Source organism: Antrostomus carolinensis, unplaced genomic scaffold (genome assembly GCF_000700745.2).
Source record: "Antrostomus carolinensis isolate BGI_N321 unplaced genomic scaffold, ASM70074v2 scaffold7965, whole genome shotgun sequence".
Classification (NCBI taxonomy): Eukaryota; Metazoa; Chordata; class Aves; order Caprimulgiformes; family Caprimulgidae; genus Antrostomus; species Antrostomus carolinensis.
This window is the reverse complement of record NW_010315837.1, coordinates 17,573-31,054: the sequence shown is the minus strand read 5'-3', so window position 1 is coordinate 31,054 and position 13,482 is coordinate 17,573. Positions and strand designations below refer to the sequence as shown.

At 40.8% G+C, this 13,482-nt stretch overlaps 1 protein-coding gene across 1 annotated transcript in view; it reads left to right on the top strand.

Annotated features, from left to right (window-relative positions):
* The first annotated feature begins 2,559 nt into the window (after positions 1–2,559).
* LOC104525036 (putative DBH-like monooxygenase protein 2) overlaps positions 2,560–13,482 on the top strand; it is a 15,386-nt gene continuing 4,463 nt past the window's right edge. Inside the window, exons 1-7 of the mRNA XM_029084979.1 lie at positions 2,560–2,844; positions 5,883–6,029; positions 7,564–7,725; positions 8,904–8,987; positions 10,160–10,327; positions 11,289–11,391; positions 12,181–12,347. Coding sequence (XP_028940812.1) covers positions 2,560–2,844; positions 5,883–6,029; positions 7,564–7,725; positions 8,904–8,987; positions 10,160–10,327; positions 11,289–11,391; positions 12,181–12,347 — 1,116 coding nt within the window. The remainder of the gene's footprint in view (positions 2,845–5,882; positions 6,030–7,563; positions 7,726–8,903; positions 8,988–10,159; positions 10,328–11,288; positions 11,392–12,180; positions 12,348–13,482) is intronic.

Sequence of the window (13,482 nt, the reverse complement as noted above, 5' to 3'; positions counted from 1 at the left end):
AATGGCATTTGACACCTATGTGTGGGCAACTGCATTAGGTCTCCTAATTCAGGGCTCCACTGAGAGCTTATGAATAGGGATGCACCTGTGTATGCTTAGACCTCTATAAGTCTAGGCGTGTTACTCTCAAATTAAATCCTTCCCTAAACATCACATTGCTAATCTTCAGCAAGATTTTGAGGTTTTTCACACTGAGTTTGAGTATGGAGGGATTAGAACTGAATGTATCGAAATGAGTGATTAGCTTTGTATTTAAAAAATGAGAAGTTTAAAGGGTACAGAAATAGTGCGTTTTGGATGCATTCCATGTCCCTTAAGTAATTTTTTAAAAAGTTTTTTGGTCTAAGTTAGTTTAGGCTGCCTCTGCCACTGATCATGAAGGTAACCTCAATAAATGCCTTTGACTGGGTATCCAATTTTGATAGCTTGTGGTCTTTGAGGTGAAGATTGCATTTCTTTCCACATTTCCAAAACAAGACTCTCTGGCTTTTTTTTTTTTTTTTTAATTCAGTATTTTTTTAAAAAATAGCCTAAAAGAACAAGCAAAGGTGTTAAATAACCTCAACAGAAGGTCAAACATTGTGAAATGAAATACTAACATTGCTTCAACTGGTTGTAACAGGAACCCCGTGATTCCTGCCCCACATTGCAGCAGGAAATTGCTGAGCTGGGGAGACAAGGGGGTTGGAGTTGGCTGGGTGTCAGAGATGTGCGTGCTGCCAGCAAAGGGTTTTGGCAGTGGAGCCTTCAGGGCCATTTCAAAGGAGTACGGGACATAACAATTATCTCTGGAGTTTGTAATCCCTAAAGAGAAACTACAGAGAAACAACACTGCTTTCCTCTTCTCTCTGGGTGTCTCTCTCTGCCACATGAGGTGGATCCTCAAAAGTGCTGTTGCATCCTGTGGTTCTGACCCTCCTCTTTCTTTTCATACTTGGCTCCTGTATGAGCACTTAGTTTTCTAAAGGAAGGGCGTTTATCTTCTTTCCTCTGCTCAGGTCATCTATAATCTTATAATCTTCTTTGGCATGTTGTTCACTGCCAATCTGTGATATCTTCCTGGCTCTTTCTCCAACACCCCTCAGCAGTGGCATGCAAACACCACATCCTGCTCCATCAAAGAAACCATGCAATTCTAATCTTTGCCACACAGCTAAACCATCTCTCCTTGTAATCCCAGGATAGTCATGTCTTCCAGCAATGTCTCAGTTGCACTCCCTAATCTCACGCTCCTCTCCATGTGAGTTAGGGATTTTCTGCTTAAAGGAGTGGAGAACTATCAATGGTGAAAATTTCTCACACCAGCAGCTCTGCAAAGCCTCCTAGTGCAGCTGTGCAGATTCCCTTCCCTTTTTCCCTCCCACTTCATCATTAACTCTGTCTTTGGTTCTCCCCACAGAGGGGCTGAAGCCCCTTAATTTTGATGCCCCTGGGCTGTCCCAGACTCAAAATACTCACTTTGCATTATTATGTCCCTCAGCTCTGCCCAGTGCCCCTAGAACAGTGTCTTAGGCCTCTCTGGAGCAGAGAAAAATTAAAAAGTTGGCATTGTCTTTCATAATTCACAAAAGAAACCACAAATATACATGCTGTCTACAGTAGGACTGTCAACAAAGTAACCTGGGATCCAAGCAATCTGTGTGCAATTTGATCTTGCTTAAACCCTGTCCCTGAAGATCAGATTAGGTATCTCTCCTTCTCTATTACTCATCTGTTCTGCAAGCACTTGTCTCCGCAGATTAATACAAATGGGCTTTTCTAGGCTTTCCTATCAAGGAAATAGGAATAAACTGCCATGTCCTTCAAAATCCACAGACCCAGGCTATGATTTATAGTGGATTATGCAACTGGGCAATTGGAGATGAGATGCACAAGGCACTTCCAGGTAGAACCGGTTGGAAACCTGCTTTGTTTTTCATATCATTACACTGAAAGGTTTTAGGCAGGGCAACAGATTATGTCCTTTTCTCCTTCCACTCAGTCCTACCAAGGCACAGTGCATGGAGCAAAGGCATTTTTTTTATTCTACTATTCCACTACAATCCAGGAGCCCTTTTTATGTGCCACAGTAGCTTCCTCTAATAAGCACTAAGACTTACCAGCCCATTCCCAACAAACTTTCCAATAACCATCACACCAGACAACAGGGTGGCGAAGTCAGGGGTCATTTCAGCATTTGCAGCAGAAAGGCAGGTTAGTCAGAAGAGCCCCTTTTCCTTGGTGAGGAGAACCAGCATTCACCCACCCCGAGGAGTACAGGGTAGGAGGTAAAGACTTTGTTGCTATTTTTGGCTGTGTAGCACAAAACAGGTTTAAAAATGTTTTAAGATGCATATGGAGTGGCCTAGTACAGTTTCACTGAGGCAGGGTGCCAGGACATATTATGCAAAGTGTTGATCTTTCCTACATGTTAAATTGGATATAGAACAGTCGGTTTCCACTCCTCCTTTCTGGCAGTAGGCCCAGCCTCATGCACTTCCATATAAACTGGGCCCCTTGTAGCAGACTAGCTGCCCAAGGTATCAGCAAGACTCAGAAACTATACTGGTCCTGTCGATGATGGCAGTTGTCTTCTCAAGGATCAAGGGTATTCTCTTCCTCTTGTTTCTCCCATGCTTTTGTTCTGGTCAGCCTGCACCTCCACTTCTGCGTTTCTCCATCTTCCTGGATCCTTCAAACATGGTCTACCTCCGCTGGGACCATGACGAACAGGAGCTGATGACGTTTGAGCTGCAGGTCCATACAACTGGCTGGGTGGCATTTGGATTCAGCCCTCATGGAGAGTTGCCTGGATCTGACATTGTGATAGGAGGCATCTTCCCAAATGGCAGCATCTACTTCTCTGTAAGTTGAAAAGACTTCACCCATGTCCCCCTTTGCCAAGGGTCATGCTGCAAGTATATTGGCTTGAAAGCATAAGGGCTCAACTAGCTAAAGATAGATGTCCAAGGCCATTCGAGATCCTTAGTTGGCATAGCCTCTGATTGACAGTCCAGAAGAGCCCAGGTCTTGTGCAGATCCTGTATCGTGCCTGCTAGCTCCATGCAGCTACCTGAGATAGCCTGTGGTATCCCAGGTGGCACTAGATGATGTTGTTTAGGCAAATAAACTGATCCCACCTGCAAGTCAAAACCACAGTCAGAACCAGTCAGATATGACTGAAGCAGTCACCCACCACAGAGCTAAAAGAGGCTGCTGGGAATGTGACTTCTGATTCATCTGAACCAGAGGTCACTTCAGCCAGGAGCTGGCTGTGAAACTCCCACATTTTCCCTCACTGAAGGTCTTCAAAGTTTGATTTACTTGATTTCCTCTGTAGTAATTGGAGACATATATTCATTAGAGAAGGTTGCTTCTTCCTGGTTGTCTTAAATGTTTCCCTTAGGAATAGGGTAGGACATCCTTGGGACTTGCTGGTTTTCCTATTGTCTGTAAAACCAACCACGAAGGATAGGTGCCTCATGTTAAAACAGCTGGAGTTTAGATTAACAAAATGCCACTGAGACTGTTAAATAAAGAAACAGAGTGGGGTTTTGTTTTGTTTTGTTTTAATTGTGAAAGACAAACAGGCAGTTTAATGATATCCAGATACAGAAAGAAAAACAGATTACACTGCCAGTCACAAGGCTTTTATTTTGTTCAGCCTTTTTCAGTTCCCTTTTCACACAACAGTTAAATTTGTTTTGCATGAAATACATCTTGGTCCTTGTCTAAAATGGGTGAACTTTGGAGGGAATGAGGTACCTAGCCTTACTTATGGTCATTAGTTGGTTGCAAAACCACTCTTGTAATACCCGGTTTTGAAATCTTTTTGTGGTTGTGACATGGTTATGGAAGTTTTGGCTGTGAATGACTACAGGGGAAAAAAAATGTGATCAATTTAGAAGAAATGCTTCTTCTTTATTTTTTAACAATATTTTTTTAAAAAGTTATTTGGGGTAAAACCAAAGCATTTAATTTCTCCTAGAAGAACATTTTGAAATGGAAAATTGGAGTGTTTTCTTTCAAAAATATGAAATATATCATGATTTTCAGAAGAGATATTTAACATTTTCAATGTTTTTCTGCATTGGTAGCTGAAACTCTTTGTTTGTGTTAGAAAATAATTTTGGTCCCACATAAGTTTATGTTTTTTTAATCTCTTTTACGTATCAGAAAATATTTCCCAGTTGTTTAGGTCTGGAGACATTCCAGTAAGCAAAAATATTAATGACCACAAAAATCCACATTTGCTCAGTAGGGTCTGTATCACATCCACTGAACCTGTGGAAGAGACAGTTTGAAGGAAAAATATGCTGGTTACTGTAAATGGAGTTTAAGTGGGGTTTTCCATTTGCATTCTTCCTTCTAACCCTCTCTCTCTTGCATCCTTGGTTTTTGTTTTAATTTTCCTCCTTACTACAACTATAACAAAGTCATCATTTGAGTAATGTCCAACGGGTGAAAAAATAGCCAAAAAGGCTTGTTTTCAAAAAGATGGAGGGTTTTTTTCAACTGTTTACTGCCTTCCTCTTTCATAAGGTATATTTAATTTTAAATATTTTATTTATTTCAAAGTAGCTCATTTGCAAACTACTTATATTTGAGTTTTGGTCTTTTAATAAGAGAGTGCAACAAGTATTTCAGAACAGTAGGAAAACAAAAGCTATATTTTCAAACTATGATATGTGCCTCTGTAAATTGAGCATTTGGGTTGGAGAAAAATTGCTTAGAGTATTCTGAAAGTCCAAATCCATGGATGAATTCAAGAAGAAAGAATATTAGTGGAGCTACTGGGAAACTTAGTAAAAGCTGTAAGCAGGTTTTGAAATAATTACTTAAAGGAATAAAGGTGGGAGGAAAAAATGCCAGGAAGGATTTCAAATAAAAGTATTCTTCCTTGACCAGACTGTTGTCTGGTGAAATTTTTCTCCTCTCTTTTATCCTTCCGAAGTTGAGCACTGAAGCAAAATTTTTCAATGTAGCACTTAAAAGCTGTACATTAGGGAGACATCTGCCTTATTATGTTTCAGGTTTCTCTTTGAGAGATTTTAATCCCGTCTGCAGCCACTGCCTTCTCATTTCTGGTCATTTGAACCCCTTTGCCACAAAAATACGATGCAATCTCAGTCAGCCAACTTGGACCTTTACTCCTTTTTATCCTTCTTCCCTTTCCTCAGCTATGTGTGTGGTTTCACCTTTTCACCCTGTATTTTCACAGCAGCAGTTACTGTGACATATTCTATTCCCAGTGAGATTCCTATAGGAACTAGACATTTAGATGTCTTTTAAACTCTGCAATGTGTTTCTGTGCTTTTTTTACCAAGCAACAATTGCATTTTATGACCTCAGTCACACATTATTTCTCTTTTACACTATGCCTATGCTGCTAAAGTCATTGGTTAGCTTGGTAGCCTAGTAGTTTCTAGGAGAGCTCAGCATCCACAACCAGGCCCAGGTTCCAGATGGTATGGAAAATGTAGGAGTTAAAGCAGGAGATTTCATATGCTCAAAGTATTTGACTTCTGAACTACCTCTGTTTTTCAACACAGCTTATTTTACTTCCCACCCTTTGTGGTTGAGCCAGATGTGCTAAAATGCCCCAGCGTGCAGCAGGTCACTCAGGGAGCAGGAAAGATCCTCTAGGACCATCCTATCCAGGCTATCCTCTGGGCGATGAGACCCAGGAGCTGCTCTTTCCTTGTGGAGCTGGATATAACAGGGACTGGATGTGAGTGCTCTTCAATTGGTTTGTGGAAATCACCAGTGAAAGCAGAGGATCTTTTTGGAGAATGAAATGCTTTGATAATTACTCAGGTTCCACCAGTGGTACATGGAAACGTGACTTCTCAGAGTGCAGGAAACTCTTCTCTCTCTTGCTTTGGCCACTGTTCCTTTTCCAGGACTGTCATGTGGTAGATGAGGCAACCCTTGAAGAAGATGAGAGTCAGGACTACCAACTGCTGTCAGTAACAGAGAATGAGACCTCCACTACGATGCTGTTCAAACGCCACCTCCGGACATGTGACCCAGATGACCAGGACATCACAGTAAGAAACAGGGTTGAAACAAACCTGCTCTCATATCCCGTTGTATTCTCAGATCCCCCAGATCAGATCTGAGAATGACAGGTTTTTCTCACAACAGTACATATATGCAGGAATATAAAGAAAACTATGGAATCATACGGCCACATTTATAATGCCCATTTCAAGGGCACTGTTTTGATGTCATTGATGTTTTCTTATAATGTTTTCAATGAGAGAATTGGGAAGATATAAATCTCAACATTTTCTTAAGCCTGAACACAGCTCTTCAAAATCCTGCGTGTTTTTCTGTCTCTCTTGCTTGCCATACAAAAAACAATCTAGTATGGGAGATAAAGTTTTTCACTTGCCTAATATAAGGTAGAATTATGTTTAGAAAATTCAGGATGCTTTGATAATGTCAGTCCTCTCTTGGAAGACCTTCATACAGGTATTGACTGCCATTAAAAACTTGGCCAACCCAAGCCAGTATTTTAAGTCAGAAATTTTTCAAAAATATGCTTTGCCAAGGTTCACAAGCATACTAATGCACACGATTTCAGAACTCTGCATATATAGACACCCTTTACACTGTTTCACCTTTCCTTGAGGGAACTCTGGGTAAATAGCATTATCCAAGCCTTAGCCCACTCAAAAATGTTTGTCCAGAATTAGGTGTACATTCACCATTTTCCCAGAGTTCAAATACATGTGTAAATGACTTGTTAGATGCCTTTGTAGTCACAAAGCTTCTTAATGACCTTTATTAATTGAAATAAATATAATCCCATTCTGAATGGGCAGCCTACAGAGTTCCATGGCTACTGCTGTCCTTACATGGTGGGGCAGATCATTGAGTGCATTCATGCTCTACAGTAACTGCTAATGGAGAATCGAGGGACTGCAGTTTTGTTAGCTTTTTGTGTATGTCCCTTAGTAATTCCTTGTAAAAAGTGCCCAAAGTGCATTAACAGTATATACAGATAAATGAACTGTATCTGCATGGTCTAGGATATGCAAAGAACTGAAAATCTGATCTTTATCATCATTGTACAGATCTCCCAGCTAGAACAGTATCTAGACACTTGGTATCTAAATATTCAAACAAAAAGTTATGTGGGTTCTGAAATCTTTATCAAATCCTTCACAGCCTTTTTTTTCAGCTTTCTTTCATTTCACATACCAGCACTTTAAATCCATGTGTGCTTTAATAATGTGGGTGAAATGACAATGGGTACAGCTTTCCTTGTGTCTTTTACAGCCAGTACCCTGTCTTTGAGAAAAAAAACCCCAAACATTATGTCTCTGTCTGGACAAGACAAATCTTGTGTGTTACACCGCTTACTTTCTGTTGTATGTTCTGACATGTCTGAGTCTCTGGGTATGTACCAAATACACACAGTTATATTATTCTAGGCGACTTTTAATTGCACATGATTAGTACACAGACTGCATTTTAATACATATGTATAAGGCATATGATATGGGGTGAATACCTGTGTGTATGGTTGATGGGAAGGAATGAAGGAGATTTTCCAACAAAACAATCCCATTGCAGATGGACACAGCACGCCTCATTACTGCACTTGGCACTGATGACACAGTCCAATTCTTTCAAGGCCAAAGATTTTCCAAATCTCTTTTCTTGATGAGGTACAGAGGCCCATCTGACTCAACTGATCCCAAAATATTCTTCACCTATGACTTGAGGCTAGACAATGTAAGTACTGGATAAAAGTGTTACCTGACATGTTAAGAAAATTCCCCTTCTGCTTTTCTTTGCAAAGCTGATCATTACCATGCTGGACGTTTGGATTGCACAGGTTGAAAAATGGACATGACTGACCTTGGAAACATGCAAATAGAGCTGGCAAGAGTGTGAATGAAGTGAGAAGGGAAGGCTTGCTGTGTGGAAGTCAAAGGGTTTACTTGTTAGGAAAACGCTGTAAGTTATAGCCTGTTGCCTTGACAAGAGTTTAAGGAGACAAACACAGGCTGTGGTGCTGTTGAATTGTGATAGAATTATTAAATCGGGCTTTTACATATATAGGGCTATTATTATATCCACATAGACTTGTATAAAAATATCTATCATATACTGGAGATATTTACTGAATCCCATCTTAGTTTCATGGGAACTACACAGTATCACAGAGAAGAGAAATAATGGGTATGCATTTAAATGCTCTGTGACAAGTCTGGCTAAGAGCTCAGAAAATGCAAAACACATTACTGTGCGTGCTGCCTCCAGTATTAACTTATGCAGCATCTCAGTGTCAGATACAAGGATTTACCAGGAGATCTGGCGCACCTCATTAGCATCACCTCGTGGTACATGAGCCATCCTTGTCAAACAGAGCCCAAAAGTACCATCTCAGTGTCGTATTGCATCAACACCTTCCCTCTTTAAATGGCATCAGCCCACAGTCAGCACTCACTCAAGATGAAGAGGAATCTGCTGATCAGCGTGGGCAATATTTCAGAGTAAAGAGGGGCACTATTTTTATGTAAAGATATTTGTGGGATTAGTGCTATCATGTTGTGCTTGTGACTCCACAAAACCAACAATTAAAATGTTGATTGAACTGGATGGATGTTTCCTACACTCAGTTCATGTTGCAGTAGGCAAATTAGTAATGCAATTCCTTTGGGAAAAAAAAAATCTCAAAGAAAAAGAATTTAAGACCTGGTGGAGATGACATGTGTTTGCCCTTTACCAGAATGCAGTTTCATCTTCCCATCTAGCAAGCAGTCTAGATATCCCCTGCTAAATGTCCCCTCCAGTTCTGGATCTCATTCTCCTTGCACTGCCTCCCTTTGGCTTCTCCAATTCCCTGTGCACATTACTGAGTTGCCAGGGGAACCTTCAGCTGACTTGTGTGTCTGTTTCTTTTCCAGTTTGCTGTTCCAGCTGAAGAAACCAAGTATGCCTGTACCTTTATCCCACTGCCCATGGTCAAGCAGAAACACCATATCTACAAGGTAAACTTGCAGGCTGCATTACTGGGGAAAAAGCAGGACTTGCTCCTTCAATCATGGGTACAAGTCTGTCTTTTACAGCATTTTAGTAAAAACCTGGGAGCATACCAGCTGTCCTTTACTGCCATTGGGATGAGCCAGCTAATTTGTCTGGCTTGTGTGGAGATAAACTCTTGTCTTGTTTCTAGCTTTTGAAGTACCTTTATCTTTATGTACCTCACACATGAAGAAACCTTGCTACAAGTCTTATGTCTCAGTGTAGTGAGCTTAGGCCATGTTACCTGTTTGATATCTTTGAGAGCAAAGGGAACCTCCAGAATTTTCTATATTTGAAAAGATTTCTGCTTTTGTCCTTGGAAATTGCTAAGAATGTTTGTATAAAAAGCAAAACTAACATTATTTCAGTCCTGTTTTCAAGACTGAATATGCAAAAAAGAAGAGCAAAGAAAAGTAATGGGAACTTTCCAAAGCAAGCTTAGCTTTCTTCTGAAATTAAGATAACTTTGCTTCAAGGTCAAACAACTCTTCTTAGTTTTGTGGGTTTTGAAGGTTCAAAAACAGATGTTCCACTGAAATAGCATAAGGCAAAATTTTATAAGGATGAATTTGCATGGACTGGAAAAAAGAAGAATTTAACAGGTAATCCTAGAGAACTCAAGAGTTTTAGTCAGTTCTTGTGGTAAAATCAGGATTTTGAGGCCTGATCTCATCAGTGCTGGTAAAAAAGTTAAGTTCCAGGTTATTTGTGGGGTTTATTTTAAACTATCTTGATTTTAGTAGTTTTGGCACAACTGATGGGAGCAGTGAATTATAGTGGACCTGAGATCGAGGTCCCCTATCTTGTTTTCCAGCCAAGATAATGGTGTATGAAGTAAACTACTTACATTTCTAGTCCGGAACTGTACTGCCCAGTATAAGAGATCAAATAGACCCCTCTGTGATTCTGATTAAGGAGAGGTGATTTAGGGGAAGCGAAAAATCCTCTCTGGAAAAATGGACTCTGCTGGGTATATACCAAAATGAGTAGATAAATCATCATCAAGTTTACCATCCATTTTGTGAATCAGATTGTATGTGTTTGCCTAAGCTATGGTTAACAGCTCTTTTCAGTTGCCTGGGAAAGAAATATGCCAGTGTTGACAATAACTTTTTTTGACTCTTTGTTTTGGTTACAGTTCGAACCTGTAATAACACCGCACAACATAACCTTGGTTCATCACATTCTCGTTTATGCCTGTGGCAACGCCAGTGTGCTGCCCACTGGCATAGATGATTGCTATGGAGCCAATCCAGACTTTGCCCTCTGCTCTCAGGTGTTTGTGGGCTGGGCTGTTGGAGGAGAGGTGAGTCTGCAGGTCCCATTCCTTTCCCCATTTCTGGTTAGGAACAGTAGTACTCTGTTGTCAGCTTGTTCAGTAAGACCCCACAGTCCTGTAGGGCCAAACGAGTTTCCTCATACTTTCCCCATTTGACTCTACTTCTGCAGCATCAGGTGATACTGGCAATTTCTACATAGCTGTCCATATTCTGCATGTGTGTGTATGTTATTATCATACCTGCATTAAACAAGATTTATATGTCACATAGGAAGGGTTTCATTCTGACCTTTTGATAATATTGCCATTAATTTCGCAAAATTCTCTTTGCGGTAGTCTTGCATAACAGAAAGAAATGTACATACTTTCTTTTTTTTCTTTTTTTTCTCCTTTTTTTTTTCCTTTCTACTGGCTCTGATTCTCTTACAGCACAGTAAAATTAAAAGTTCAGTCAAATTTATGCTTCTGGCTGAGTGGCCTTGTTAGCAGTAATTTCTGTACAAATATTAGCATCTATCTTGTGATGATCACTTTGCCTTTCAGAGCAAAATATATTTTGCATTTCTATAGTATGCATGTACATGGGGACAGAGAGAAGAAGGAGATAAGTTTTAGACAAATATACTTATACTAATTTTATTCAGATTTTATATTATGCAGTGCCAATACTGATACGAAGTTTGCTGCAAGAGTGTACACTTACTATGACAATTTCCTATTAAATATAGTATAAAAATGAAACCCATCAAAACAATAAATAAAAAATAAATTTTGAAAACTCTTCTTTGTCCTGATTCAGAAGGAAAAGAAATGGAACTGGCAGAATTTCCCACAACATTTCAATTTCTAACAATGTCTAAATAAATATTCAGAGACACAAGAAAATAAAAAACCTCTTTCTGGAGTTTTTCAGACAACGAACAACAGAGAAGAGTTAAAAACTAACTGCTTCATTTAACTTTATTCCTCCTTTTCCTCTTTCCACAAGTCTTACCAATTTCCAGATGAAGCTGCAATTTCCATAGGGACACCTTGGGATCCTCAGTACGTCCGACTAGAAATCCATTACAGCAATTTTGACTTGTTACCAGGTGGGTAATTCTGGGCAGCTGACGAAGAACAGCCTCAGGATGGAAGCCTCAGACCTCACCTACATGCCTATTAGTAACCAGCTTCTGCATGAAACACTTCTATATGTTGCTCTGTACAGCCTTCAAGACAGTAAGAAGAAACTTCCATTCAGGAAGAACTTAAACTAACTTTGGAAACATAAATAGTTGTATCTGCTTAGATTAGACACGTTTTACCATCAAAAAAGCTGGGCATGTCTTCCTGCTATGATGCTAGCAGGAATATTAGGGAAAACATCAGGGAAATGTGGACATCATGGAGCAGAGTGGGAAGGGAGAGAGTGCCTGTAGATGGAAATAGTTGCTGTGGGAGAAATAGGTGTACCAAGGGTCAGGATGAAGTCCCAAGAGCCTAATAATACCACTGCAGGCTTTTACCATGACCTCCAGCACTCAATCCCTATGACAGGTGATGAAGAATGCCACCGTGGTATTTGCTGTTATTTTACAGAAAGGAAAAGAAAAGTGTGGAGTGACTTTATGGGAATCATCTGAGACTATAAGCAGGGCTGGATCCAGATGCACTGTGAGTGAAGATCTGTGCAACTGTGCACTTTGCATGACTTTGAGGCTGTATGTTATGGGGGACTTTACTACAGGAGTAGGGTGAAGGGCTTAAGCCTTCCTGTTAATCTGTGCCTGCTCCCAGCTTGTGATTATGAAACAGACACTATATGTGGTGTTGCTTCAGGCCCCACTTCTGCTGTTTCTGGAGTCATTGCTGAAGGAGTGGTCATTTTTCTTTTATAGGTTTGATCGACAGCTCAGGAGTACGAATTTACTATACACCAGAGCTAAGGAAACATGATGTGGGGGTACTGCAAACAGGCATCTTCACTTTCCCTGTGCATTTCATTCCTCCTGGAGCAGAATCCTACAGATCTTATGGCTTCTGCAATTCCAGCCAGTTTGATGAAGTGAGTGTGGGGAAAGCCATACGAAATCCTTCTTGATCTTTCCCACTTTGGTTTTTCACCTCGCTCTAGACATGTCTAAAAGCTATCTGGTGCAGGGTGCCATCTTAGCCTCCATTTCTGCTTGTTGCAAAAGGAATATCTATTAAAGTAAAACTGTTCAGCAGAGACCTTAGATTTGTCCCCAAAGCCTCAACAGAATTGTGTAAGCATGTCAGAACCATGGCTCAAATACCTATTCACCCTATCTAAGTGAAAGGGAAACAAAACTCAAAGGATGTAGTGACTTCCCAAGATCCCCAAGGGAGTCTGCTCCACCAAATGCAAGAGGCCTTTGTCCTATCATAGGTGTGTGGTACTGGTGTAGGAAGGCTGGTGCTAGGCTGGATGTGGTGCTCTCTCTCAGGTCAAGAAGATGCCTCTAGAGCAGAGATCTAACATCCCTCAAATCACAGTAAAGAGGCTGACAACAATAGTCAGCTCCAGTGGACTGCGGGATCCAGGGGATTCACAGGTCCCTCCAGAACTGGTCGATGTGAGGTTGCCACTTTCCCCTTTCCTAGGCCCAGCAGGTGCTAAGGCTGGGGGCAAACTCCAAAGACACAGACAGCCCTCACCCAACCCAAACTGGCACACTCAGAGAGCAGACACAGCTGGCCATAAACAGATCAACACAGACAGCAGTACCCTTTACAAGCACCATGCAGGCATGAACAATACCCACATGCGCATGGACAACACAAATGACCCAATCCTCTTCCTCTTCTCTGACTAATCAGGCTTAATGTTCACTAGAGGAACATAACCATAGGCACATTCACACAGCTCCCATATGTAATCACATTTGTTGGTCTCTCTAATTTCTGGTCCAAACCATAAGTCCTTTCAGCATCTGTGCCCAGATCCAGGGCCATTTTATAGTCTCTGGTCTGGACCTTGGGTCTTTCTAGCTTGAAGTTCCCAAGCAGATCATCTCACCCCAAAAGCACAGGTACACACATACATACAGTATAGAAAGCACGCTCAGACAAAGAATAGTTAGGAACAGAGTTTAATAAGATAGTCTAGATTGCCGTGACCAGGCACCAGGTTTGGTCAAACATATTGACCTGCTTAAATACAGCTGGTCTCTCCTGCT